Raw genomic sequence first — 25777 nt, 5'->3', positions numbered from 1 at the left:
GCGGGCGTGAGCTCTTGCGCAGTGATTGGCTGCCCAAGTGCCAATCAAGCGGGCGGGACCGCCCTCCTCCCTGCGTGTGCGCCTGCGCAGATGTGCGGGTGGCGCGCGCATGCGCAGCACGGAGGGCAGGGGCCCTGAGGTAAGAACGGGCGGGGGCGGCACCTGCGGCCTCCGTAGCCCCGGTACCTCCCCAGCCCCCCGGTACCTCCCCAGCCCCGGTACCTCCCCGGGGCCCGTTTCCTCCCTCCGGGCCGGAGGGGAGCGGCGGGGCCGGGCCGGGCAGCCCCTGGGCGGCTGTGCGGACAGCTGGGGGCTCCCGGGCGCACGGGACAACAAATGCCGCTGTTCCTGCGAGCTTTTCAGCAAAACGCTTTAAAATAGTTGCTTCATCAGCTGTGCATAGCGAGGTGCTGCTGCCGCCCTGTGTTCCGCGGCCCCGTGTCCCCCCCGGCCAGGCTGAGAAGGGCTGTGGGGAAAGGGGGGATTGGTGTTGGTGCTGACACCGCCCTTCTGTGGCTCGCGCTGGAAAATCTCATAAACTAAGCTTTTGTTGTGGGTTTTTTTTTTTTCTTTAGAATTAAAACATGATCATCTTAAGGTCTTTTTGACGTGGTCAGGCGTGTTTCTTTGAGGCCTTCTGTGCTGAGTGAAATCTCAACCCTGCGGTACCTTCTAGGTTTGCTCTTGTGTCAAGGAGCAGAAACAGGCTTCCAGTGCCCGTGATTTTTTACCTAAGACCAGGCAGCCCGGAATGTTTCCAGTCTTGGTTTCCAAACAGGCTACTTAAAACAGGCAGTGCCCACATTAAAGCTGCTGCTCAGTGCAGGCTCACTTCACAACCAGGTAGTCGTTCTGCTCATTACTCTTGAGGGTTTTTTTGCAGCAAAAAGAAAATGTCACTGCCTTCTAGTGCCACCAAGTGGACATCTTTCCTGCCCATAAAAGCTTTCTTAAAATTATCTTTATTTCATCAGTTATGTTCAACTTCTGTGGATGTTTATTGTCAAGTGCTGCTTCTTCACATGCTGAAGTGTTTTCTTCAGAATCAAATAAAATGTTTCAAACATAACAGCTTGTTTTAATTGCTCACCTAATGCTTTGTTGAAGAGTGCCATGTGACTGCACCAGAACCTGACATTCCTCATTCTCCAGGAGGATAATGCATACTTCCATGCATGCTTTTCTGCCTTTGGTAGTAACTTGACTTGGGAAAAACCAGCATGTGAAGCAGCAGTTGGAAACCCAGTGGTCTGTTTACCCCACAATCCTTTTTCCTCTACCAGAGCCATGCAATGGGCTGTACAGAAAGGAGAGCAGAGCAGGGTGGGCAGGTAGTTAACAGGATGAACACAGTTCTGATTTGAAAGAGAGTTTTCCTTGTTTGCTGTATTAGACCACTCATCAAATCTTATGCACATTAGAGCCTGACCTCAACATTTGGAAACCACTGGAATGGACACAGGTCAAAAGACAAGCCTAGGACACGTGAACTCTTCAGATAAGTCTCTACAGGTCAGACTGCAGGACAGAAATATCCTCACCTTCCTATTTATTTATTTTTTTCATCCTGGTAGGAGTACCAATTTATTTACTGTTTGCCTGATCCCTTTCCAAAACAAAATACTAATCTTGACTATTTTAAGAAACCTAATTGCAATGAGAACCAAAATTCCATTTGAATTGTAAGTAGTTCAAGGCAAATGCCTTGAATATCCTTGAAAATAAATCTGCATATCAAAATATCCCTCAAGACATGCAGCTGAACTAGGTAATCTTAAAACAAAGATTCTCCTGGTAAACTTCATTCCCCACTTCTATTTCAGGTTTTATTCCAGAGAAGCTGTGTCCTCATTTCTGTATGAATGTTCCAAGTTTATTTCATTTTACCTTCTTACTGAATGCCCGAACACTATCGTGGAGACCATGGATTCTGAGAAAGCAGCAATTTTACATGCCCAGAGCACCTTTACTTCAGGCAGCAGGAAAGAAGAACTCTTCCAATCTCCTTGGACTAACTGAGGCAGAATTGCAAGAACAGTTTGTAAGAGGTGATGGCCCAGGAGGTCAAGCCACAAATAAGACAAACAACTGTGTTGTCTTGAAGCACATCCCATCTGGGATTGTAGTGAAGGTAACTACATTTCATTCTCTTTAAGTCACAAATTGCATCATCTCTTCCAAGTCTCCTTTCATAGCAGTTATAACTCAGTGCAAATGTCAGGGATGAAAAGTTTACATGTATTGTAAAGAATCTCTGCAAGAAGATAGTTTCAGCTCTCAGTAGATAATCAGCTTGGGGTCTCAGCTGACCTTCTGCCTTTGCCATGCAGAAGTTTTGTAGCTGTCAGTAAAATGTCTCGGTTGTAGCTGCCTCCCTCTGGCAGCTCTCACATTCTAAGTTAGTTAGAATTTCTCCCTTAACAAGCTGATCATTCTCACGTTGCAGATTCATTTTAAGCTTTACTCTCACCTATTTCTTGTGGATTAATACTCTGAAATTAATCTTTGCTTCCTTATCACAAGAGGAAGACACAGCTAAGTTAAACTCAGATGAAGCTTTCTGAGGAAATATGGAAGCAATCTTCTTCACTGACAGAATTAAAGGACTAAAGCCAGTCTGACAAGTTAACAGTTGCAAATAATTATTAGGCAGCCTCTCCAAAATATATCACCTCAATAGGAAAGCCCCAGCAGTTCATGGTAGGAGGATGCTTGTGGCTTGAGGGAGAGAGGAGTTTTTTACTCTGATGGCAGGAATATGTAGGCTGAAAGGGAAAGCTGAAGAATAAAAAAAAATCCAGTAAAAAGTGTCCTATTGTGTTTCTTCAGTGTCATCAAACAAGATCAGTGGAGCAGAACCGAAAGATAGCCAGAGAAATCCTGCAGGAAAAAGTTGACCTCTTCTATAAAGGTGAAGACAGTGATGTTTTTAAAGAGAAGAAAGCATCAGAGAAGAAGAAGCAAGAGAAAAAAAGAAGAGCAAAAGAAAACCTAGAAAGGAAAAGGCATTTTAAAGAGATGCAACAATTGGATAAGAAATAAACATGTGAAATACTGACCTGCCCTAGCAGGGTAAGGGAAGCATTTGTCATTACACCTAAACACACTTTTCAAACCAACAGACAATGGAGCTCTTGAAAAGCACAACTGAAATACTGATCTATGAGCTGCTGTTGCTGTAAAACCCAAGTGATAAAAGCAGGCATGCAGTCCTACTTCTGTCTGCCATCATCTTGTTCATCACACTTGGCAATCAGTTTTTCAAGTGACAAACCAATCCTAGTTAAAAAGGAATGATGAACTTTCCATCATTGTTAATGGAGACAAAAAAAAAATAAAAAAAAAATCAATAGCTCTCCTCCAGCCCAGATACCTTGTGATTTTTGGTAGGAGTTCCAATACATATGGAGAACAGCCCTAAAAGGTCTTAGCTTTCCCTCCCTACTCGGGCAATGCCTCTACTGACACAAATCCTTTATCCACAGTGACCAGGTAAACAGACATGCTGGTAGAGGGACACTAGTTGCCTCCTTCAGATCTGTTAGCTGAACAGATCCTGTCCTACAATGCTCTGTCCTGCTCGATTCCAAATGAAGTTCAAACAGAAGCTTTACAAATCTTACCTGGAGTGGTGCTGAGCACTGGGGGAAGGTCCTGCAAGTGGGGGCTGCTCAGTCATCTTCCTCCAGTTCAAAGGTAAATTGAGATCAAGAAGGACACATGTTGGAAGCTGCCTCTCAGGGCAGCAGAATCCAGTTCACCCAGGCTGTGAATCTTTGCCTCTTCCTCTATTCAGGAATCCATAGCTCCGTATGTATTCAATATCCCCATTATCCCATCTTCCTTAGGATTTAGATTGGATTGTACAGTAGTGAACTACAGCCACTTATTATGTTTATGCTGAGCTGCAGTTATACTTGGGCCTTTTGGTATCTTCACTTATTTTGACACTTCCCCTTTTCATGCCAACACAGGCAGCTGCTTCTCCTTTGATACTGTAACTTTGGAGCCACTACTAAAGAACACTTTCCCTTTTAAGTTCCTGTTAAGGACTCTTAATTACTTAACCAGAACTTCTCTTTAATTTTTGGACAACCACTCAGTATTTTGAAAGCAATGGAGACTACAAGCAACTACAACTGCAGGCCTGTTCCCTGGTCTGTCCCTGAACTTCTGCCTCCTGTATGGAAGTTAAACCTTTATCTGCTGAGAGCTCTTGATCCTTGAGTACAAATCTGATTTAAATGACTGTCCATAGTTTTAATACAAATTGTTAATGAAAATAAGCTTTATTACGTCAAGTAATAAATACATAAAAAGATGCAAATAACAGTTTTAGTAATTTATCCAGAATTTTCTTTTTTTTTTTTTTTCTTTTTTTTCCTTTTTTTTTGGCAAACTTTAAACTGAAATCTCCAGCCTTAATGTAGAAATTAGCTTTCCAGGACCTTGTTATTACTTAATAGGTTTCCCTGTTTTCCATATAACTCATGCACTTTAAATGGACTTCAAAGCACTAACAGTCATGCAAATGTTTATGCAAAACGAATGAAAAAGGAAAAATAAAGAGGAGGGGGAGGTTATTTCTAAGCAGGGTCTAGGCTGTATGACAAACTGTGACTTAGCAGACTACGAGGCACAACATGCTATTCTGCAGTTAGTAACAAAAATCCTTAGAGCTTGTGTCAAACTTTGAAAGATTGATGGTTTGGGGTTAAGTGAATATAGTCAAAGGAAAAAAAACCAACAGAATGGAACTGTGGCTGGATAAGAGAACTGAAATATAGCCTGGGAGAGAAAGAGCATTCCTCTGCATGCAGTTCAGTGTTCCTGTTTTAGAAATGTTTTAGGGAGTTTTAACCTCTTTACAAAATGCAAACCCTCAGGAAGTTGAAAAATCCTTGTTTTCTCTTTCTTAACTATACATTTTTTGTCAGAGCAAAACCAGAAAGGTAAAACATTCAAAATAAAGGAATTTGTCTGAATGTTTCAAGAGTCAAAAGGAACAAGTGTTACTTTTTCTTCAGTAAGAGATGGAAGATCTTGCAACTGCATCAGTGGGCTAGGACCTTGCGTTTCGCTCCGTCTCAGCCAGGCATTCCCGGACTAACCCTCTAGCATGGATAATGCCTGCAAAAGAGTTGGACATATTTGGAATCAGCTCCTTCAGGTCACACTGGCAATGACAATTCAGAGAAAGGTTTAGGTATTTCTACCCCAAGTTGCCAAGGCCACCACAGCATCCCTCAGGAAAGGGAGAGATCCCTCGCTTCCTGAACATCAGCTGCTGCTGAACAAGTTTTCAATATATAATGCCAGTTTGGGAAAGCAAAGGGACTAAACCAGGAATCAAAGCACAGTAAGATTTGTAGGTCTGCAGTGACAGGTGTATTTTGATGTGCAGGCCTATTCAAAATAAGAGACAACTAGAAAACAACAACAACAAAAAAATCACCTTATCTACCTGTGAGTTACTTTGCTACAGTGGAGTGAAAAAAATCCCAAAGTTATTTAGGAAGTGATTTTAGCAAGCTCTGAAAGTCTTAATACCTTGAGATAGTTCTCCTCTGAGAGGATGCATCAAAATCCAAGCCTTTGGAATACTGCTTAAACACAAGTTGTGTCTCTTGTAAGAGTAAGAAATGTTTTTATGGTGTGTGCAAAAAGTTACCTCCCAACACTGGCTCAGCTCCCAGTGTAAATCATCACCACTTCACATGCTGCCCTATCCACTCTCATCTGACAGACATAATGTGGAATTTTCCACTACAAGTCCTGTTGCCTGGAGTTCCAGATATCTGGACCTCGAGTGTTAATCCTAGAACTAAACCTAGATTCATGCTCACATTGCTGCTGAAAGCACAGAGCTTGAGGTGCATTTTGAAGTTGGACAGAATTTTCTACAACAAATCAGGTGATATTGTTCTGACAGGACAAGATAAGAGATTTCTCTGCTCAATCATGCTCCTTAACAAGGTGGAGGAAGAGCAACAAGGCAATAGATGACATTTAAACTCTGTTTAGAGATAATGGATTCTGCTTCTAGTAAGCTGCTGGCAGCCTTTACATCCAAGGGGTACAGACCTGGGACATAATGGGTGCAAGGCTCTGCAAGGGGTTAAACTGACGCAGACAAGTCAAGCTGCACACTCAAAGCAGTGCATTAGACCTGGATTTGGAGGCAGGATGCCCAGTTTATGCAGCAGAACTACCCTGAATTATGTAGAACACTGGGAATTTGGCCAATTTTAGAGGTCAGCAGCCTCTGTGCTTAGGAATGGTGGAGCTGGGGACAGGGACTTTATTCAGGAAAAACTTCCACATGGCCATGGAGGCTGCAGCCACATGGAGACCCTCAATCACTTCTGCTCTCAAACTTGCACATGCTCCTTCAGTCGTTAGGCTCCCAAAATGGAATGAAAGGTATGTTTGTGACCAAAAGATGGCAGCAAAAAGTACTTATTTGGGATTCTTTGCAACACTGGATCTTAAACCTACATTACCAACAACCTAAATACTCACTGCAGCAAAACAACTTTTCTTCACCAAACTGAACCATTCTCTTGAGAGAGCATCTGCATCTACCCAGTCCCTCTCAAGCTGTCCCCATTAGCCTATTGCCATTCATGATCTATTAATACTGACTCAGGCAATGCAATAAAGAGAGGCTCCAGCAACATTGATTTTAGCTGGGCCAGATTCCACTTACCACTCATCAGCAGACTTTATTGCATCCTTTCCCAGAACAGCTACTACTCATTTTATTGCATGTCATGGCAGATATATTACTCTCTCATAATGGCTGAGCCTTAAATAAAGCTTTGTAGTCTTGGGTAAATGTAAGGGGGATTTGCAAGGTGGTGAAGTTAGTCTGTTACAGTAACATTCCTTTTCAGGATTGAAGGCATGAGCCAATCTCAGTGCAAGGACCAAGGTAAGGGAGGAAGAGGAAACTACATTATCCTGGCACAGGACAGAACTGCCAGCACAACTGTTGTCAATGGCCTTTCAGGGTCATTTCAAGAGCTGTAGCAGTGGAATGTCCCACTGCTCCTTCAGAAATATCCCTTGCACGTCCCCTGCAGAGGACAATGTCAAGCTGATGTCAGCAGTGGGGCATGCACGGGTTTCTTTTACACTGCAAGGAAAGGGCAGTTATTACCCCTTTTAGCTGACAAAGCAAAGCTACAGAGACCTCATCACCCAGGCCTAAAAGCTTCTATGTCCCTTCCTAGTGGACTCCTAATGACATCTATTTGCCAAGAGGCAATGAAGCCTATGCAGCCCAACACTCCAGAGAGGAGAAACAGGTATGTCTGACACCTCAGCCCAAACAGCCTTCCCTGACAAACTTTTCTTTAATTTTGCAGCTCTTCTCTCCACCAGCCTTAGTGTGAATTACCACAAGGTGGTATTCCTTGAAGCAAAAGGCACTGCAGTAAAGACTCATGGGTCAAGTAGTTGGGTGATGTGTATGAGAAGAACTAAACTATGCTTGATTGTATATTTTGGAGACTGGGGAGAAAAGGGAATTGAAGGGGCAAGGAAGTCACCAGGAACCTAGAAGAACATATCCATTGGACACCTTAAAGGTTCTAAAATCAGGTTTGAATTATGAACAGAAACTCCCTTTGTGCACATGAAACACATTTGGTCCCTGGTTGATCTATCAAATACAGCACAACTCGAGAATCCCAAGGGTTCAGTTGCCTGTTACTACACCTGGTTTAGCAAAGAGCTGAAGTCTCCTGCCAAAGGGAACACTTGTCATAAAGCTGTATACAAGCAGTCAGTGCACAAAGTGTATGGGACATGATTATTTTTTTAAATAAACTTAAACATTACCTCTTTTTAGTCTCTCCATCGCACTTTTGCTCCCAGCATATGTGGGTCTAATCTCTTTTCCTAACTCTTCTATGATAGCTAGAAGTTCTGCGTATTTGCTCTGCGGTACTTGACTGCTGCTGGTACCCTGTGGTTCAAAGGAGAAGAATCTCAATTAAATACTGCTCACAACTAAACAAACAGAACAAACAGAAATTCACAGAGAACCAGAAATAGCCCCGGAAGCCACTTCATACAACAAAAATAGTATTTCAAGTTTATTTTATAAACATGATTTTCTTTTTGCGGTTGCTGCTACAGTTGGACATGATGCTCCATGTTCTTCAGAAATCAGGATCAACTGGGACCTTGGGTGAGACAGAAGTTAAAACAGTCCTGCAAGAACAGCAAACTGAGAACTTCTTCTAACTCTCTCCCTGCTATATCCATGTTTAGGTGTGTATTCTGTGGAGCAGTTAGGTAGGCAGGGAGAGTGAGAAGCAGATAAAACAAAACTGCCCATATGATAAGGGAAACCCTATTAAGTCAAATACATTTCACAGGAAGTTTACCACTGGATTCCTGGACCTGCCCATAGGACACACACTTCCTGAGACTTAAATTTCAAGAGCATAAATTTGACAAAGAAAAACACTATAGGAATTATCCTTTTTTAACAGATAGCTTTAAAATATGCTAGAGCCCTCACTATCAGAACATAACTCAAGACATGTTTCACTGTGACTCAGAAAGGATGGGACTAACAGTTAATTAGTAACCAATCTCACTCAGCACTCTGCTTAGTCTAATTTGATCCCAAGACATGTGCGATGAATCAGTCTGCCATTTGGGTTTGATTTCACCTCTTGCTGGGAGGGAGGAACACCTCAGATTACAGGCCACACTCCACGCTACTGTGCAAACCCAGGGTCAGTGATCTGATTAAAGAAACACAAGCAGAGCTGTACCTGCATCCCTTGTGTGTAGCCTAGAGAGGGGGGTCCATAGTCATTTATAAGCTGTCTATACTGTGCAGACGTCGCCATACTTGTGGAGGGAGAGTGAACACTCCCAGCTGTAAAGAGAAAAACAAACAAACAAACAAGAAAATCTGTTATTATCTAAAGATTAATTAGTCTGTTACACCGGGACGCACTTTAGATGCCTTTTTTCTAAAGCTGTGACTGCTCACTCTTGTCTAAGCCCACTTCATGCCATTTCAGAGTTACACTATTTGCCAGGAAGATAGTGGTTAAATTAAAGCTTCCCTAAGGTTTGCTGTACATTCCCGAGCAGCACAGAAATCTGCAACATTACCAGTGCTAATGGTTTGCCTAAAAGTGAAACAGTGTAACATGACAGGTTGTTCTGCCCAGAAAAACTGTAAATATTAAGGAGCCCTATTTTTGCATATATACATTCCACACAGATGAGTCTAATGTACTGTGCTATTTTTACCTTTTCAGTGCAAGTTATCTGAAAGTAATTTTGCAACTCAAAGTGTCATCACATGGTCCATGCAAGTTACCCTCAGTACTATTTTCAGTCAATGCCAAAACTATATAGGGAACAGTTGGTTGAGATGTATCAGATCTGCTGCTCGTTGTATCACACTGGAGGTGAGGAGTGCTACCACTATCCCTCTTTGTGTGATTCCCATTTTTTTAGCCAGTAAAATCGTTCTATATAAGCAAACACAAGGGAAAATAACATCACTTACTTTTTCCAAAGCTATAAAAGATTTCATTCAGACTTACAGGGTCTGGAGACAGCTTAGGAAGTACAGAATCAGACTTCAACGTGATCACTGACAAACTGCTCGAGGAATGAACAATCAAAACATTTCTTCCCCCTCTCCCCACAACGGTTAAGAATTTGGGTTTGAAAAACACCTTTCAGGTTTTACTTAGGCGGTTTAATTATGCCACCCATTTCACAAGAGTGTTGGAGGACCTGCTGGTTCTGAACTGCATGCTCAGGACCGGGGGAGCATTACACCATTCCGCGTGTTCACTCTTGCAGCTGGAGTGCCCCTGCACCCACTGATGCTGCTGTCATTGCCCGTGGGCACAGACACAGACTGCCTGCTGTCTAGAAAAACCTTTCTCTTTACAAACTCCTTTGCTGAAAATTCCCAACTGTCTTTCCTATGAGGAACAGATCTCATTTACCAGCCTTCATTTAAATCTAAATTAAACTGCTGCTAAAAGTCGCTGGGGCTCAGAACTATGTAAATCTCTAGCTTTGTTTTCAAGTTGCAAGTGATTTCATTCATATTTTCTCCTCACTACACAAAGAAAGAGCCAGCAGTTGTGCCGTAAATAGCACTGCTGGACACAGTGGAACTGACTTGTGTCTTCAGTTAGGAACTCTCTTTCCACTTCAGAATTATTCACAGAATATCACTGTGGTGTTGTCTTCATTACAAGAAGAGAGTGTGTTCCTTATTTCAGCTAGTTAACTGGATGTGAAATCCTAACGAAGGTAAATGGGGCTGGTCACTAGGTCACCTTAGAAAGAAACAAGGCTTCTCTTAAGTCTTCAGCTGAGCTGCTACATTTCCTGGCATTACAATCTGCATTTCTATCACTAAGGTTTCACATGGAGCTTACTGTCACATTTTGCTAAAACACAGTAAAACCCCCCAAAATGAAACAACACACCCACAGAGCATGGCACCCTGAGGGAACACCACAGCTGTCAGATACTCTCTCAATTAATTATTCTCGTTGTCAGCCCAAAATACAGACACAATTGTAAGATTTCTGTACGTACAACTCAGCCAATATTTCAAGCCCAGATGACTGAATTTCAACAGTTACCAACATGACACAACAGCAAACTGCATCCTTCCTCCTAGGACTTAAAAATGCTTCAAAAACATTAATGAGCCCCTTGTCTTGCAAGGTAAGAAGGTTTAATTACCTCAAATTAAGCGGAGAAAGGCTTGAGTGATTTTTCCCTCGTGTACAATAAAACAAAAGAGCCAACCTGCAAATACGTGTTCCTGAACTGTTAGTGCAAGCAGTCACACACAAGACCTGGGAGCTCCAAACTGGTTCAGAATGTAGGCAAGGGCTCTTGATGACCAGGCTGAGGAACCCAGCTCTGCCCTCTGAGCAAACCCCAGCTGCAGCCCATACAAAACAAAACCCAATTTATCACCACCAGACTGGTTAACGGTAGCACAGATAGTTTAGCAATCGTTTCAGATGATGCTGATTTAAGCAGTGACACGTGCTCCATCTGTACGAGATACCACAGCAGGGTATGGCCTCCAGAAGACAGAAAGCCTTGGAGAAATGGGCCAAAACAAAGCAGCGAACCCAGGGGCCGAGCGAGAAAAGTTCCCCAGCGGTGCGGTGCGGTGCGGTGCGGTGCGGTGCGGTGCGGTGCGAGCCGGCGGCACACAGCCCTGCGGCGGGCAGCAGCCGCGCTCAGCACGGGAGCTTGAACCCAGCAGCGACTCGGTCAACACCGCCCGACAAAAAAAAAAAAACAAACAGGAACTTTCCGTAGCTGAGGAAGAACGTGCGGCCGGAGCTGGGACCCGGCTCCCGCCGAGCCCACGGGCGCTGCAGCGCGGGGCTGCGGACACTAGAGGCCATCGCTGAGTGCGCCGTGCCCCGCCAGCCGCGCAGCGCCGTAACCATGGTGAGTTTACCCGTTTCTTTGCAGTCTGCATCAAAAATGTAATAAGACATAATGCCATGCGCCGACCACTTTATCAGCAGCAGCAGCAGCAGGCCCAGAGAACAAAGGAAAGGGTTTGACTTGGCCACGGTACCAGCCTCCACAGCCCCGACTCAGAAGTTGTGCCAGTCAAACTCAGCTGGAGAGGGGGGGGGGGCAATGAAAAATCCTTGATTTCACCTCAATTTAAGATGATGCAATCATGAAAATGAAATTATTGCGGGGGAATTAGTATCTCACAGGGTAACGGACCTTTAGCTTTTTGACCTATCACTTTGTGTGTAAGCCTCAAGGAGAAGCCCTGGGTCTTGGATGACTGTTAACTCAATTAACCCAAAAAACATCTGCATGTCTGAACACCCTGCACATCTCAGATTAAAAAATAAATAAATCAAGCAAATCACCATTTATTGCTGTTATAGCTAGCAAGAAAAATTAGGCCAGCGAGTCTCACAGTCAATACCCAGTCAAAAATCACTGTGATGATTAGGTATTCACTAGAGAGAAAAAAAAAGGAGGGGGGATGTAAATTGAGGCTTGCTCTCTCACATTAAAATGACAATGGAGACAAGACAGTTCAGAATTGACAGGCTCGAAAAGGGAGTGTGCTTGGTACTGAAATTTAGTGACACCCTGTATCACATCCCAAAGGGTCTTAGTGCTTCCTGCTGTTTAAAACCTAAATTAATATACACACTTCCCTCCCTCCACTTTCCTAGTCAAATGTACACAAAACCTTTTATATACCCATTTATTATTGTGCCAACGTCTTTTATTCCTGTATTCAAACAGGAGACTGCCAGAAGCATTCTTCCCCACTAAAACAGTGATTTTCTCATTAATCAATATTAGTCTTGATTAATTGAGGGGTGTCTAATGATACAGCAAACAAAAATGAGATTTTTGTGTCAAAATCTCTTCCTTCCAGTAGTCTCTCTGAGCCCAAATGAACACCCTGGGAGACAAAGGATCTTGAATCAATCTTTCTTTGCCTAAACTCCCACTGACCAGGAATCTTCCCCGTTAATTTCTGATAGGGAAATTCCTGATAGGTAGGGATCCCTTCGGCTCCTTTGCTACTGTCTCCACGCCTGAGCAATGATACTAGGCTGCTGATCTAGGTTTTAATTCTTAATTCTGTTGCTGCTCCTTGCAAAGTAAAATCAAGACTAGCTACTCAACTCACTGAGTTACTCATGTAGAACTGACTCAGACAAGCCAAGAGTCAAGCCCACTGGATATGTGTTTCTCTACTACCCTGTCCTATAAAGCTGCATAGGTGATCTCTGGCCATTTTGCAAATGCTTTCTAACATGAACATGACAGCATGTAAGAAGAGGTACCTGTAGTCTGGAGTTTATCCAAGCTACATGGTATATTTTGTGAGAATCTCACTGCTCTACCTCTGTTTCACAGTCTCTCCAAGCTGAGGTTGCTTGCAACATAAAGACTGCTGCCGTTTACATGGCTAGTGGTCATCACCTCTGTCTACAGAGCCCAGTGCTGGTGGTTACTGCCTCTGCCACACAACTGAAAACATTCCTCATCTGCTTCAGGTGATGGCAGCTTGGCTCCTGACAGCATGCAGTACCAGACAATGAGGCTGGAATATTTGAAATGAGAGGTTACCAATTCTTCTCTCCTAAACTGAACAACTTTGCCAGAGAACACATGAGAAATGTTCACGTAAGCTGCTCAGCCAACGTACACTGTGAGGCACCTTCAAGCACAAAGGGAGAGGTAACACCTTCAACCAGCACAGCCATTTCTGCTCTAGGGTTCTGACTGCCTGCAAGAATGTTTCATTCCTTAGCCCTTTATGCACTTTGGTTTAAGCTCCTGGCCATCCATGGGACACCACATGCACGTCTACACAAGCAGATGGACTGCACAGCCAAGCCACACACTGAACTCTACAAGAGTTGCCAACCCAGAGCAAAAACAGGCAGCTCCCATTTTCCCCAACCTTCCAATAAACTTTTAAAATAATGGTCCCTGTTCTCATTTGCACAAAACATTCCTTATAGCACTGGCTGAGAAAGCTGTATTCTCACTCTCCATTTCCCCCCTTAAACAGCCCATGTGGTAGAAACAGACCTTTCTTTGAATACAACTATTTCCTTTCTTAAAAATCCAGTGTGCACACACATAAATATGTTCTTAAGAACTAGGACATTCTTTATCACAGCAGCCAGAGGCCTTGCTCTTTTGATCTGTCACACTCTGGGCCTTTCCTCTAGTACTCTCATTCTATTTAATCTTTCCATGTGGATAAGGCTCATGTTTTATGTCTTCTCTTTCTACCACCTCTGCCTTTTTTCTTTTTTTCTTTTTTTTTTTTTAATCAGACAAACAAAAGAAAGTCACTTGGACTCCCCACCATTATGCTTTTCTAGCTTAAGACACGGGGTATTTCTACACTAGTGGGTTACTGGGCACAACAAGGAGAGGATCAAAAGATGAAAGCATTTGGTACACGTACACCACATGTAGTTGGGATGAGGGGGTATGACTTAAGATTAGATTTCAGTCTGGTCCCGCAGGCTAAGTGTCTGTATTGTGGCTATGGTTCAAAGCTGTCCAGTCTTTGGTTTGGACCTTTGTCTTTCCATCAAAAGGGATGGAACATCAGTGTTGCACAACTGGAGCAGAGCTTCTAGTTTACTTTTATCAAAAAAAATAATCAAGTTAGCATGAAACAAAACCACTCAACCAACATGTGATGGGTGGGGACCATGAGATTTGCTGACTGTGAAACCCATACCATTGCTCTGAAGCTAAACACTCAGGCAGACAAGCCAACATGTCAGTTTTCTAAATGTCCAAATAAGTCCACTGGAAAATTGCTAATTCTGAAACGTGTTTAGCATGTTTCTTTTCAGACAATTTTTAACTTCACGTGGACTTTCAGATATCAGGGAACCAGCAAATTTCAGTTTGAAGCAGAGGAGGGAGTGTATTTCCTAGAAATCATCCCCTCTGCTAAGGCAGACTTTGTCCTCTGCTCTTCCTACTAACAGTATTCCTTCCTTACTCCCACTCCAAAAACAAGCAATATGGACAACAGTATCAAACATGAGATGACTCTGCAAAGGGCAACAAGCAAGCCACTTGCTCCTGCAAGTCTGCACTGCAGTCTTAAAAATACAAGGAACAGCTAGTGTGCTTGGTATAGTTTCTCAGAACTGAATGAAATTTGTCTCTCCAGTTGCAAGTTACAGCCCCAGTCAGGGAAATTCTTTTTATCTCTCAATGAGAATTTGCACTTTTCCCCAAAAAACTTCTGGTTGCTGTGAGGTGCAGCAGGTGCCCTGACAGCCCTGGTGGTCCTCAGCTACAGCAGTACCTGTGGTACAGGTCACCACCTGTTCATGTAGAGCCAAGACACAGCTCCTTCCCTTGTCACAGTCTGCTGGAATTTGGTTTTCCTGATCCTACATACAAAAGTTTAAAAGCTTTATTATAGGAACAGGGTTTTGTCTTGAAACCTGACATTTCTACAAGAATTAGAATAAAACCAAAGGAAAATCCCAAACTGTTTCTGCTGGCTTCTGTATCTGAACAAAATAGGCATGTTGGTGAATATCCACAGAGCCAGAAAACACGTGGAAACAAGGGGAAAGACAAACTGCAGACAGTTCACAGTTGGTGTAAATCTCACCGGTTCCACTGAAGACAATGGAGATGCTCTACTTCACCTCAGCTCAGCAGCTGGCCCTCTTATAGAGAAAGAGTTAAACAATGTGAAACAGGAGACAGAGGAGGAGGAAACAGTATGCTAAGTGAGAGAATACAAACACATCAAAACACGGCTGTTAGAAAGGGTAAGGGAGGTTCCCCTGAGACACTGCCAGGTCAGGTGAGGGGGAGCAGCTACATCCATAGCACAGCAGGTCCCTCACACAGCACTTTTTCAGCACCCAGGAAGGAAAGGTGCTTGCTCAGGAGATTAAATAGGGCTTCCCAAGCACAGACAGTTTGGAACTGACTGCCTGGGGTGCTACACGCAGGGGCCCAAATCCCAAAGCACAGGGCTGCCAGGAAGGTGACTGATAATTTGGCCAAACCCTTCAAGTCTGGTTGCAGTCACTCTGGGCCAAGTGTCACCACTGACCTGGGGAACGGGGAAGAGGAATGGGCACCAAATTCTGCTGTGACAACACATTCTTTTTCTCTCAGCCTGGTGTAAGGCAGAGGAGTCAGCATCCGGATGCTTCCAGCACCCTGAGTCACTTGCAGAGCAGCTGCATTTTCCTCACCCGCAGTCATCCCTAGATCTGCCGACCCACGGAGGCTTCCTCCCCATCTTTCCTCCCTCACAAAGAGCTCCTCTCCCTCAGGACTTCGGTCCTAGTGTTTGAGTCCCCATCGTGCTCCCATGCAAGAGCTGAGCACAGTCACCCACCAACCACAACTCCTTCATCTCACTGATCCACTCACTGAGCACAGTTTAAACGTGATTCTGCAGAGCGACCACTCTCAGCCTGAACTTGAAAGAAGTTAGCTCTGCAGCAAGGATGCAGCTCCAGGAGCTGAGTCGACACTGCCTTTCCAAATACTCCTGCACCAGAAGCCCTGCACTGCAGGGAAGCAGCATTACCTCCCAGAGGAAAATCCCTGTGAGATCCACAGCTGCCCAGAGCCCTCCGTTGGCCAATAGCAAAATATTCAGCATTCATACAGAGAGGCTTCTGCAGCGCTGATTTCAGGCCAAGAGAGACAGATTTCCTGTTTCCCTCTCCTCTGCAGGACAGGGCGGGGGTCCTTCACCACAGGTTTGGAAGCAAACCTAGGATTTTTCCTCCTGGCTGGGGAGCATTTAATTTCAGCACAATAGAGAAGAAATCTCCTTCAACTCAGAATTAAGCTCCAGAAAGGAGGGGGCCATTTGCAGTCATATCACTCTGAATGCGATATGTGCAACTGCAAGGGCTGCTTTGTCTAACTCCCTTGGCCTTAGGCCACGGTGCTGGCAATACCACCAGCTAGAGGAAGAGCTGGTGCGTGAGGATAATGGCAGAAGACAGGGAGGGAAGAGAGAGCCCATTTTGGATTCAGAGGAGGACGTTCTTTTCATTGAAAAGATTCTGGGGGTGTTGAGGATGATCCGAACTCAGAAGAGAGGACAACTTAAGACAGGAATAGTTCCAGCATGACAGCAAACTGCTGCTAACTTGCCATTACGAGGAAAAACGGGGATGGGGGAAGGGAAAGATAGAACTGCATGAAAGAATCCAAAAACCCCGATCGCAGCCAAAGCGTTAGAAAGCACAGACGCGGCAGCAGGAGGACCGGAGACAGAAACTTCACCACTCAGCTCGCACTGGGAGCAGCATGTCTGACCCAGGATTTCGCAGCCCTGAGTCGCCGAGCAGGCAGACTCGGATCCCCCCGTAGCATGACCTAATCCCCACCCCTCACCCACCATCGCAAAATACCACCTTTGTTTTCCCTGCAATTTTACGGCCGTTCCGGAGAGCAAGGCACAGGTTCTCGTGGGAGCCGACAGGAGAACGGCTTCCCTTGCTCGGCTTTGTTTTGTTTCTTTTTTTTTCTTCTTCTTTTCTTCCCACCTCCCCCTCCACCCCCCTCCGGGTGACACTTCTGCTTTTCGTCCAAAAAATCCTTAGCGCATCCCCTGCTTCCCGAGCCCTTTTGCTCGGGCCCCCCGCGCACAACCCAGGCACACCGAGCCTTCACACACTCGCAGCCCCACCGAGCTCAGCTCCACGCAGGATCAAAGCGTCTGAGGCACAGGGACCGGGGTCCATCCACCCGCTGGTGACGACTCCTCGCAGTAAAATCAGATTGCCGCCGCTCTCCTGGTAGCTAGAATTGAGGTGCATCTTGCCGTTCCCTTCCGTTCATCCAGCTCCCAGGATTACAGCCACAAACGGCGCTGTGAAAATCACCCAGGCAGATTTCCCTCCCTCCTAAACCCAACTGCAAAACTTTCCTTCCTCAGAAAAAAAAAAAAAAATCATTAAAAATAATTTAAAAAAAACCCAACACAGCCTAATTTCTGGCTGCGGATGGTCCGATGCCAACCCTGCAGACTGGGGCTGCGGGGAAGGGAGACGGGAACAGTGTTTCTAAGTCAGAACCAACTTCTCCATGTTGGTTCTGTTCGACACCCGCCGGCGCGCACGGATGAGCGAGATCCCCTCCAAATATCCCACAGAGAGGCAATCGCTGCTGCGGCTTTTGTTCAGGCTGCACCGGTTCACACACACCCCCCGCCACAAGGACCCGCTTTTACGGCCAACACCTCAGCACGGGGAAAAAAAACCAAAAACACAACAAAACCAACCAAACACTCGCTTGGTGTTACCTCTGGAAATTGGGGAGGGGTAAAAAAAAGGTGGGGGGAACGCAGTGTAAAAATGAAGTTAATGCCATCCAGGAAACTTTGTAAGAGAGGAAAGTTGGACAGACTCCCGTACAGGTCCAAGGAAGAGGAATGACTTTTTTAAAAAAGGGGTTTTGTGAAAAAGAGAGAGTAACTCCCGCCTCCCAACTGTTCTCCAGCGAGCTGAGAGGGTTCGTCCGCCCGGGCTGCCCGGCGGGGACCGGGGGCTCCCCCCGAGGCCCTCCCGGCCCTCCCGGCGGCGGGGAGCGCGGGGCCGGGGTCCCGGGGGGTCCGAGCGGCCCCGGCGCCTGGGGAGAGCGGCCGGGCGGCCGCGCGCGGGAGGCGCGGCGCGGGGCGAGCGGCACTTGCGGCGTCCCGCCAGCAGCGGGCCTCGCTGAGGCGCCGGCGGAATATTCCTGATCCAGATCAATCAGCCGCCCCGGGGAGCCCGGCATGGAGGAAACGCGGCGGCCGGAGCCCCCGAGCGGCGGGCGGCGCGGGGTCGGCCCGGCGGGCGCGGCTCCGGGAAGGGCTGGCGGCGGCGGGGCGGGCGCCGGTAATGGCGGCGCGGAGCCGCTGCCCCCGCCATACCGGGACTGGGCAAAAAAAAAAACCAAAAACCCAACAAACTGGAGTCCGGGGCTCTCCCCCCAGGTGCGGGCGCGGCCCCGCGGGGCCCCGCCGCACGCCTCCCAAACTTGCCACCCAGTTGCCGCCGCGGACTTACCCGGGTTGAGGGGAGTCCCGGGGATGTGGGCGTTCAAGTTGGGCTTGTACGACATTCCCAGAGACATGGCCAGCGGGAGGAGGAGAAGCGTCCTGAAATTCACTGAAGCGTCTCCGCGTCTCCCAGACACTTTGGGTTGTTTACAGCAGTAGCAGCACCGGCAAATATGGCCGTCAGTTATATTGACACCCACAATGCAATATATCATCCATACATCATGAGGAGACGCGGATCCAAAAAACTTTGGGGGGAGACGAGGCAGCCACCCGCCGCGGCGGCCCGGCGGCCCGCGCACCTCGGCGCGGAGGGGGCGCGGAGGGGGCGCGGAGGGGGCGCGGCGGCGGGGGGTGCGGCGGCCATCCCCTCAGACAATGGAGCTCCCCTCAGGGACGCGGCCGGGAGAGGAGCCGGGCGGGGAGGAGGGGAGGGCGGGCGCGGAGCCCGGCGACGGCGAGAAGGAAGAGCGGCGAGGATGGGGGGGGGGTAAAGGCTGTTTTAATTAACTTCGGAAAGTTTTTGGCACAACTTCTCGTTTAAACCGGCTGTGCCCGCGCCGAGCGGCGGGGGGGGCCGAGCGCCCCTGTCAGGAGGGCGGCCGGGGCGGCCCAGCCTCCCGCCTCCCGTCAGGCCGTCCCCGCCCGATTGATTTCCCCCTCTCCCCCCCCACCCCGCTCATTTCGATGGAAAATACCTGTTGATAATTTTTAGAATAAAATTATTTATTTATTTATTTATTTTCTGCGCGCCGCGAAGGGAAAAAAATTGCCTTCTCTTTTATTTTTTTTTTTTTTTCCTTTTCAAACCACTTATTTCTCTCCACTTGAAGGTTAACGTAGATGGCAGCTTCTGAGGGATTAAAAAATAAACACAAATCTCCCTGATAACTGACGAATTTTCTGCAGTGAAACTTCTGGGCCCCCCCCCCAAAAAAAAAAATTATCTAAATTTGCAGAGTAAATTACGAAGCTTTCCAGCCTGTGTCCACCACTCCAGAACTCAGCCTTTCGCTGCAAGGTGCTCAAGGTTTGTCCCTGATGTCAGTTAATCTCAAACACACTGTTATTAAATGACACAGCTCAGCCTGAGACCCACAGGACCCACATGGACATTGTACCAGAAGTCGCTCTGAGATCAGTGAGGTAGTTGGTAGCTTTATTGCACACACTAATTAATGTCTATCCAAGGATCTTAACGCCGGTGACAGCAAACACAGAGAGCTTATCCTGCTCCTTGGAAGTCTGGGGGGGGGGAAATTCCTTTTAAGTGGCACCGATTTTTGGCACATAGTATCTCTCACTCTGGAGAGAGAGGAGGAAGGCAGGTAGCATCTCCACTGCAGAGACATGGAAATAGTCACGGAGCAATTGGATTATTTCTTCCACGTAAGGGAGAATGGAGGCAGAGTGGGAAAACCGAGCCAGCCTTTGAACCCCTCTTGCTCATGCCCCAGTGAGTGCACACTGCATGAAAGAAACATCTCAAAATTATAACTGGCACCAGGTGAAACACCTGATCTTGTTACAGTTTTGTATTTTATCTGCCTGACTCCAACTGTCGTGGTGAAGCCCAGAGTGGCACAGACTCTCCTTACAACAACTGATCCACGCTCTCGTCAATTAGAGGGGACACCTGAGAGCTCTGGGCATAGAATTACACACTCAGTGACAATATTTTCACACTGGCTTGGGACTGTGACTGTGTAGTTCTTATCAGAGTCCTGCAAGATTGCACTGGTAAAGCCTCACATTCAGCATGGCGTGAGTGGGAGCTCTGCATCCCTCAAGTTTCACTTCCAGATTTGTAAATAACTGCCTTTCTGTTGATTCCTGGGAGGCCAGTGAAGCCCTGCAGGCCAGGGGCACGCTGCTCTGGGATTTTCCATTGCCGTTGTTTACAGTCACGCCAAGTGAGTGCGAAATGGGAGCGTGCCGAGCTTGCCCTGTTATTCACGGCTTTACACCAACTCCAGAAAACTCTGCTCAGAGCAACGCTGTGAAGAACAAGATCCCCTGTGTTTCACTTGGGCTTTTTTAATGACAGCTTCAAAATATGCAGTGTTCCAGGAGTGGGGATGAGAAAATGATCCTGTAAAATTATCCTTTCTTCAGCAGAAGACACTGCTAGCTTTGGAACGAACTGTGAGGCACAAGGCTTGAAGAGGTGGTCAGGCCAGATTATGGGAACCCAGCAGGACCAGATCTCAGAATTTTGTGTTTGCTCTGCAGTTCTCTGGTCACAGGTAGCAGCGGTGGCACAAGGCACAAGGCTCTGGTAGATGACAACCTTACTGCTTGGCCTCAGATGCTGTGTAAGCTTCAAGTGACTTTACCAGCTGCCTCTTGGTATTTTGCAGGCACCTCTGAAGTTGGCTCTGGTAGGACATACCTGCAAGTTCTCCCTCCCTGCCGTGTGCCTCGTGGATTCACTGCCCTTATTTTGAACCAGGTGTGGCCACAAGAATCGAACCACCCTTGTGCCTGGGCCCTGCACCGCTTGTTCAGCAGGGTGACCACAGATTCAAGCTCCCTCAGAGGGGCTGCCTGCAGTTTAAACTTGTTTTGTCCTGAGCACTGCTTGCCCTGCTGAGGGTTGTGTTCTGCACATGCAAACTCTGGATTCAGTGTCACAATGACAGTTCCAGTGCAAAGCTCCAGGCTGTTTGCAACAACCCACAGGTCCCTGCTCTGCAGACTGATGCCAGAGTCTTGTTTACTGACAGCAAAAGCAGCTCTTAATCACTGAGTGGACAAGTCATAGAGCAGGAAATACAGCAGAGCCATTTTATCACACGTGTGACATTTTCAAGCCTTCTCCACACTAAGAGGTAACTTGAAAATAAATGTCTGTGCTTATTATGGTTTTCAGCAGAGGACGGGCAGTAAGAGGTGCCTGTCTCTTCAGTCATCTGCAAGTACAGATGATACATTTTCCATGTACAGCTGCCTCTTCTCAGCTGTCCACATTCACCCTCTCCCCCTCCTCTTTTTCTTTTCTTCCTATTTTCTCTGTTCCTTCTCCTATTTTGACTTTCTCACCTCTGTTCCTCCCAAACCACTGGGAATACTCAGCAGCCAGTGTTTCCACAGAGTTTCCAGCCCCTGCTTAGCCAAAGCTCTGGCTCAAGGAGCTTTTTCCCTTCACAAAGCTCTGCAAGGCTGGATGCCCTACCCCTCTGGCAAAGGTGTAAGGAATATGTATGCAAAGTGAGATGTTGGAAGGTGCTGGCAGCTGGTTGTCAGGATGGCTCTCCAGGTAGAGCCAGGGGCCTCGGGGCATGCTTAAAGACAAACTCGTTTGTCCCCTTGTATCTGGAAATAACACTGAAGAGCCACCAGTGTCTGCAGAGCTGTGCTGTAGCACTGCTGGGGACCTGCAAATGGAGAGCACTAACTAGCCTTGTTTCTCATCATACTGGATTTAATCAACAATGAGAAGGATGAAAGATGGCACAGCAAGACCCTGTTTTCAACCGGCATGTCTTTGACGTGTGTAAAACATTGCATTTGCACGTTAATTTCAATGTAATTAATTGTTGTCAGGCTTAATTAATTGAGTGACTTGAGAATGTTCTAACTGCCCTTTACTTGCCACAGAGACCCGTGTAGCAGCAAGAGGAAAGAGATGGGAAGTTTGTTCCTTTCTCTGGAGGGAGTTTCTATTCAAATACTTATCCCCACATTTCCAGGGATCCAGCATCATACATAAATCATATAATCAGAGATGTGCCTTCAAGTTTCTGAGCACTAATTTAATCCGCAAGCCTCCAAACTGCTCACTTCTGCTAAAACTAAGATGATCATCCCAAATTAAGTGAAAAGTCTCTGATAGGCTGAAAATTAAGCTTTTTAAGTTCTTGAGTGAAGGCAGACTTAACCTCTTTGAGGAGCACAAATGGTAGAGGCAAGGGAGTGTCAGATCTAACAAACAGCATTTTAAAAGGTTAACATTACAGAGCTGAGTGCCTTTCTTACTGGGATTGTAACAAGCCAGCAGCTCCTGGTGCAGAACACCTCCTTCCCCTGGCCCTGCTCTGGAGACACCTCACATGGTGTCCAATCCCCAATCCTGGGATTGTCTGGGATCCTGGCACAGGGGAAAAATGGTACATTTTATCCTTTTTGGTTCCATTGTTGCTCCCTTCTTATCGCCTTGCTGCAGCTCCTTACATTCCTGTCTCTGTTCCTTACAACTGCTCCCTGCTGATGGTACAAGCTTTCCCTCCTGCTCTTTTTGTTCCCAAGATAAAGCTGACAGCCCTTGGTGTCCCTCCACTGCAGTCTGCTTTCTGGCTGATGTTTGCTGCTTACTGCCCCATCCTCACCCAAATGCACAAGAAACACCCAATCCTGAGCAGAAATTCAGTTTCCCCAGCTCCTTCCTGCTGCCTTTTCACCTCACACCTCAAAATAAGCCTGGAAGCTCTGGGTTGCTCCCCCGCTGTGGGAAGCAGCCCCTGGAGCCCCTCTGCAAGGGGGGCTGGGATGCAGAGCCCAGGGCAGAGACAGGCCCTGGAGATCCTCTCCCAGCCCCTGGCCCATGTCAGCAGCTGGGCTTGCAACCATTTCAAATCGAAGTTTGGGTGCCTGTTCTGGGTGCCTGTTCTCCCCTTACGTTCTCCCCAACTTTTTTTCCCCCTAGCCTAGCCCCACTCCCCACTTTCAGATGGTTCCTCCCAGGCCAGATGCTGTATTATCTGGAGCCACTTTCCCTCCCAGCCTTGTTTTCCTCCTACTCCTGAGTCCTTTGTCTGGCTGCCAAGTGGAACAGCCCTGCCAGGCAGACAGCTGCTCAGCATCGCCGCGCGGGTGCTGCCCTATGGGCTGAGGAGCCGATTCCAGGCTCATTCCATCTTTGAGGGGGACGTTCTGCCTTGGAGATGGCGTGTACCAGCCGGGGGAAAAGCAAACGGCACCTGTAAAGCCGTGGGAAGAGACTGGAAGTGTTTAAGATAAAGAAGCCTTAGTGCTGCTCTGGGTTTACCTTCAAGATAGTGTGAGTGGCAGGCCTGCGCTCCCCTGCTCCAGCTGGAGGTCTCCCTGGAGGACCACAGAGCGGGAAGGAGAAGTTTCCAAGCCCTCAGCCACAAAAGCACAGGCCTGGAATTTCTCTTAATGAGAATTTTCCTCTGCAGTTTGCCAGGCAAACAAGCAGCAGGCACCAATATCAAAACCAGCCCAGATTCCAATGAAAACCAGCAAAGAAAATAAAAGCAAAAAAAGGAAACAGCTTCATTTTGGTTGTTAAGAAATAAAGCTCCTGAGCCCCCCCAGCCAGCAGGGCAGCTCTGCGGGCTTGCTGGGCACGGGGCTGGGGCCAAGGGGCTGCTCCTTCCGTGCTGTTCCTTGCAGGGATAGATTATCACGTTATCCCCACGTTACAGGGCTTCCCTGCATCGTCTTTCCAGACAAACGAGCGCTCCACCCTGCCCGAATCCCTCAGCGTGCCTGAGAAGGACTCTCCCTTCTCGCCCTGCGGGCTGGACGAGCCTTTCCCTCCCACTCCCGAGCCCTTGAAGGCTGCGCCAGGCAGGGCGGCCCGAGCAGCTGGCACCCCCGGCTGCCTCCGCCTGCCGCCCTGTGCCGCCGGCGGCCCGGGCAGGGAATGCCCCGCCCTTTGGCTGGGGCAGAGGAGGCTCGGAGACTTGCTTTCATCCCAGCCCTGTCTGGGAAAGCTCTTGAACCTGCTCGGCATCCCAGAGTGGAGGAAGCCGCGGCGGAGCTGAGTGCTGGCTTGCCTGGAGCGCTTCCCGCATGCAGGCTGGAGTCAGACACCCCAACGCCCACATCGAATTGTGCCCCTGTGAAATTAGCATCCGAGTGACACGTGGGATGGCTGCAAAATCAAATGACCTGCTGGAGGGACACACTGGGGCTAAGCCTCACAGAAAACCTTCCAAGTGCAAACCATGACCACCAGACCAGTGACATATTCCTGAAACAAACCATTGAGAGGCACAAACACCTCCGTCCCTCGTAGCCTCATTGCGACACCAACTGCAAAGCCTGAGGAGCATCCCTGATTTGTTACTGGTCATTTGAGCAGAGGAAGTGGAGAAGGGTGTAAGCAAAGCCCAGGGATGGAAAATGGAAATGACTGAGAGGAAAGGAATGTGGAGCTTCATAACAACTCTTCGAGAGAAGAGCAGAGAGCAGAGGGAGAGGGAAGGAGGAAAACCAGGGGGAAAATTGCAGCAGCACGACACTGTATGGGCAGCAGCTGACACTGCTGGGCATGGTGCTTCCTTCCCTTGCCCTTCTGGACCCTCAGACACAGCTTTTGCCAAGATGGGTCTAACACATCTGCTGAGCTCCTGCCCCAGGACACCACTGGAGGCAGAAGGGAGAGCCCTGAAGACACGTCTCTTGCTAAGGTGATGTCTGCATACGAAGGTTGCTGGTGGAAAAGCCTCAGTGCCCACCTCAGTGTGCAGTCCTGCAGTGACCATTGCTGGATGTCACCCTCCCAGCCAAGACAGTGTGACAATGTGATGCCCACAGCATCAGGGCTTGGAAACGCAAAGTATTTGTAGGCAACCAAATAATGAAATTCTGCCTAAACGGCAGCAGCCACCAGCCCTGTAACACCACCTGTGAACTCCATCTTCTCCCCCTACAAAAGCAAAGAGGGGAGCCTGTGAGGTTTCCCTCCATCCCTCTGGAGCAGCCAGACTGTGGGTCTTCCCCACGGAGCCCAGCCTGGCAGCCACCATACCAGCCCTGTCACAGTCAGGGACTCTCTGTGTGTGCAGGGAAAGGGAGGGACAGTCCCGGATGTGAAGGATTTACAGCCCTGGCAGATGCTGCCACAGGAGACAGCGCCGTCTGTAATTTAAACTGTTCCGTCTGGGGCTGAGACCTGCCAGCAAAGGCAGAGCCCCTGGGCCCTGAAGCCTGGTCCAGCTGCCCAAAAGGGTGTTCAGGAGGGCAGGCCAGGCTGTGGCATCATCCCCAGGAGCACACAGGCCTGGGACTTGCTTTTCTCTTGCCAGGAAGGTGAGGAAACACCGGTGTCTTGCTCTAGTCCATCCTGGGAAGCTGCAAAAGGCCAGAGGGATGTACATGGCTCAGCAGCTGCCTTGCAGCCCCGAGGCCTGAGCTGGGGCTGAGGATGGGAGAACTGGGGAATCCCTCACAAAATCAGGCAGGAGCTGTTGCCACAAAAGTCCCGATCCTGAGCAGTGCCTG

At 47.6% G+C, this 25777-nt stretch overlaps 2 protein-coding genes across 4 annotated transcripts; one reads left to right on the top strand and one right to left on the bottom strand.

The window, feature by feature from the left end:
• Positions 1–93: 93 nt before the first annotated feature.
• Positions 94–4330, top strand: MTRFR (mitochondrial translation release factor in rescue). Of its 2 annotated transcripts, XM_051634210.1 has the most exons (4): positions 119–139; positions 1422–1512; positions 1824–2131; positions 2830–4330. In XM_051634210.1, the coding sequence occupies exons 3-4, from the start codon at positions 1859–1861 to the stop codon at positions 3040–3042; spliced, it is 486 nt and encodes a 161-aa protein (XP_051490170.1). In that variant the 5' UTR covers positions 119–139; positions 1422–1512; positions 1824–1858; the 3' UTR covers positions 3043–4330. The 2 variants fall into 2 exon arrangements, with proteins under 2 accessions (XP_051490171.1, XP_051490170.1); XM_051634211.1 differs by lacking the exon at positions 1422–1512 and having other exon boundaries at positions 94–139.
• Positions 4259–18951, bottom strand: CDK2AP1 (cyclin dependent kinase 2 associated protein 1). 2 transcript variants are annotated; one of them, XM_051634208.1, is made up of 4 exons: positions 18594–18951; positions 8793–8899; positions 7846–7972; positions 4259–5130 (listed from the first exon to the last, which is right to left on the bottom strand). In XM_051634208.1, exons 1-4 carry the CDS (start codon positions 18799–18801, stop codon positions 5063–5065), a joined length of 510 nt encoding a protein of 169 aa, XP_051490168.1. In that variant the 5' UTR covers positions 18802–18951; the 3' UTR covers positions 4259–5062. The 2 variants fall into 2 exon arrangements, with proteins under 2 accessions (XP_051490168.1, XP_051490169.1); XM_051634209.1 differs by lacking the exon at positions 18594–18951 and adding an exon at positions 17234–18035.
• Positions 18952–25777: the final 6826 nt, after the last annotated feature.

The sequence above is a fragment of the Apus apus genome, chromosome 16, assembly GCF_020740795.1.
Source record: "Apus apus isolate bApuApu2 chromosome 16, bApuApu2.pri.cur, whole genome shotgun sequence".
NCBI lineage: Eukaryota > Metazoa > Chordata > Aves > Apodiformes > Apodidae > Apus > Apus apus.
The sequence above is the reverse complement of the archived record's forward strand: the minus strand, read 5'-3'. Positions and strand labels throughout refer to the sequence as shown.

Coding starts and splice junctions, on each gene's coding strand:
- MTRFR (XM_051634211.1), top strand. CDS start 1,859: ATGAATGTTCCAAGTTTATTTCATTTTACCTTCTTACTGAATGCCCGA. Junction 2,132..2,829: donor CATCTGGGATTGTAGTGAAG/GTAACTACATTT, acceptor GTGTTTCTTCAG/TGTCATCAAACAAGATCAGT.
- CDK2AP1 (XM_051634208.1), bottom strand. CDS start 18,801: ATGATATATTGCATTGTGGGTGTCAATATAACTGACGGCCATATTTGC. Junction 8,900..18,593: donor CGGGACTCCCCTCAACCCGG/GTAAGTCCGCGG, acceptor TTCTCTTTACAG/CTGGGAGTGTTCACTCTCCC. Junction 5,131..7,845: donor GATGGAGAGACTAAAAAGAG/GTAATGTTTAAG, acceptor ACTCTTTTGCAG/GCATTATCCATGCTAGAGGG.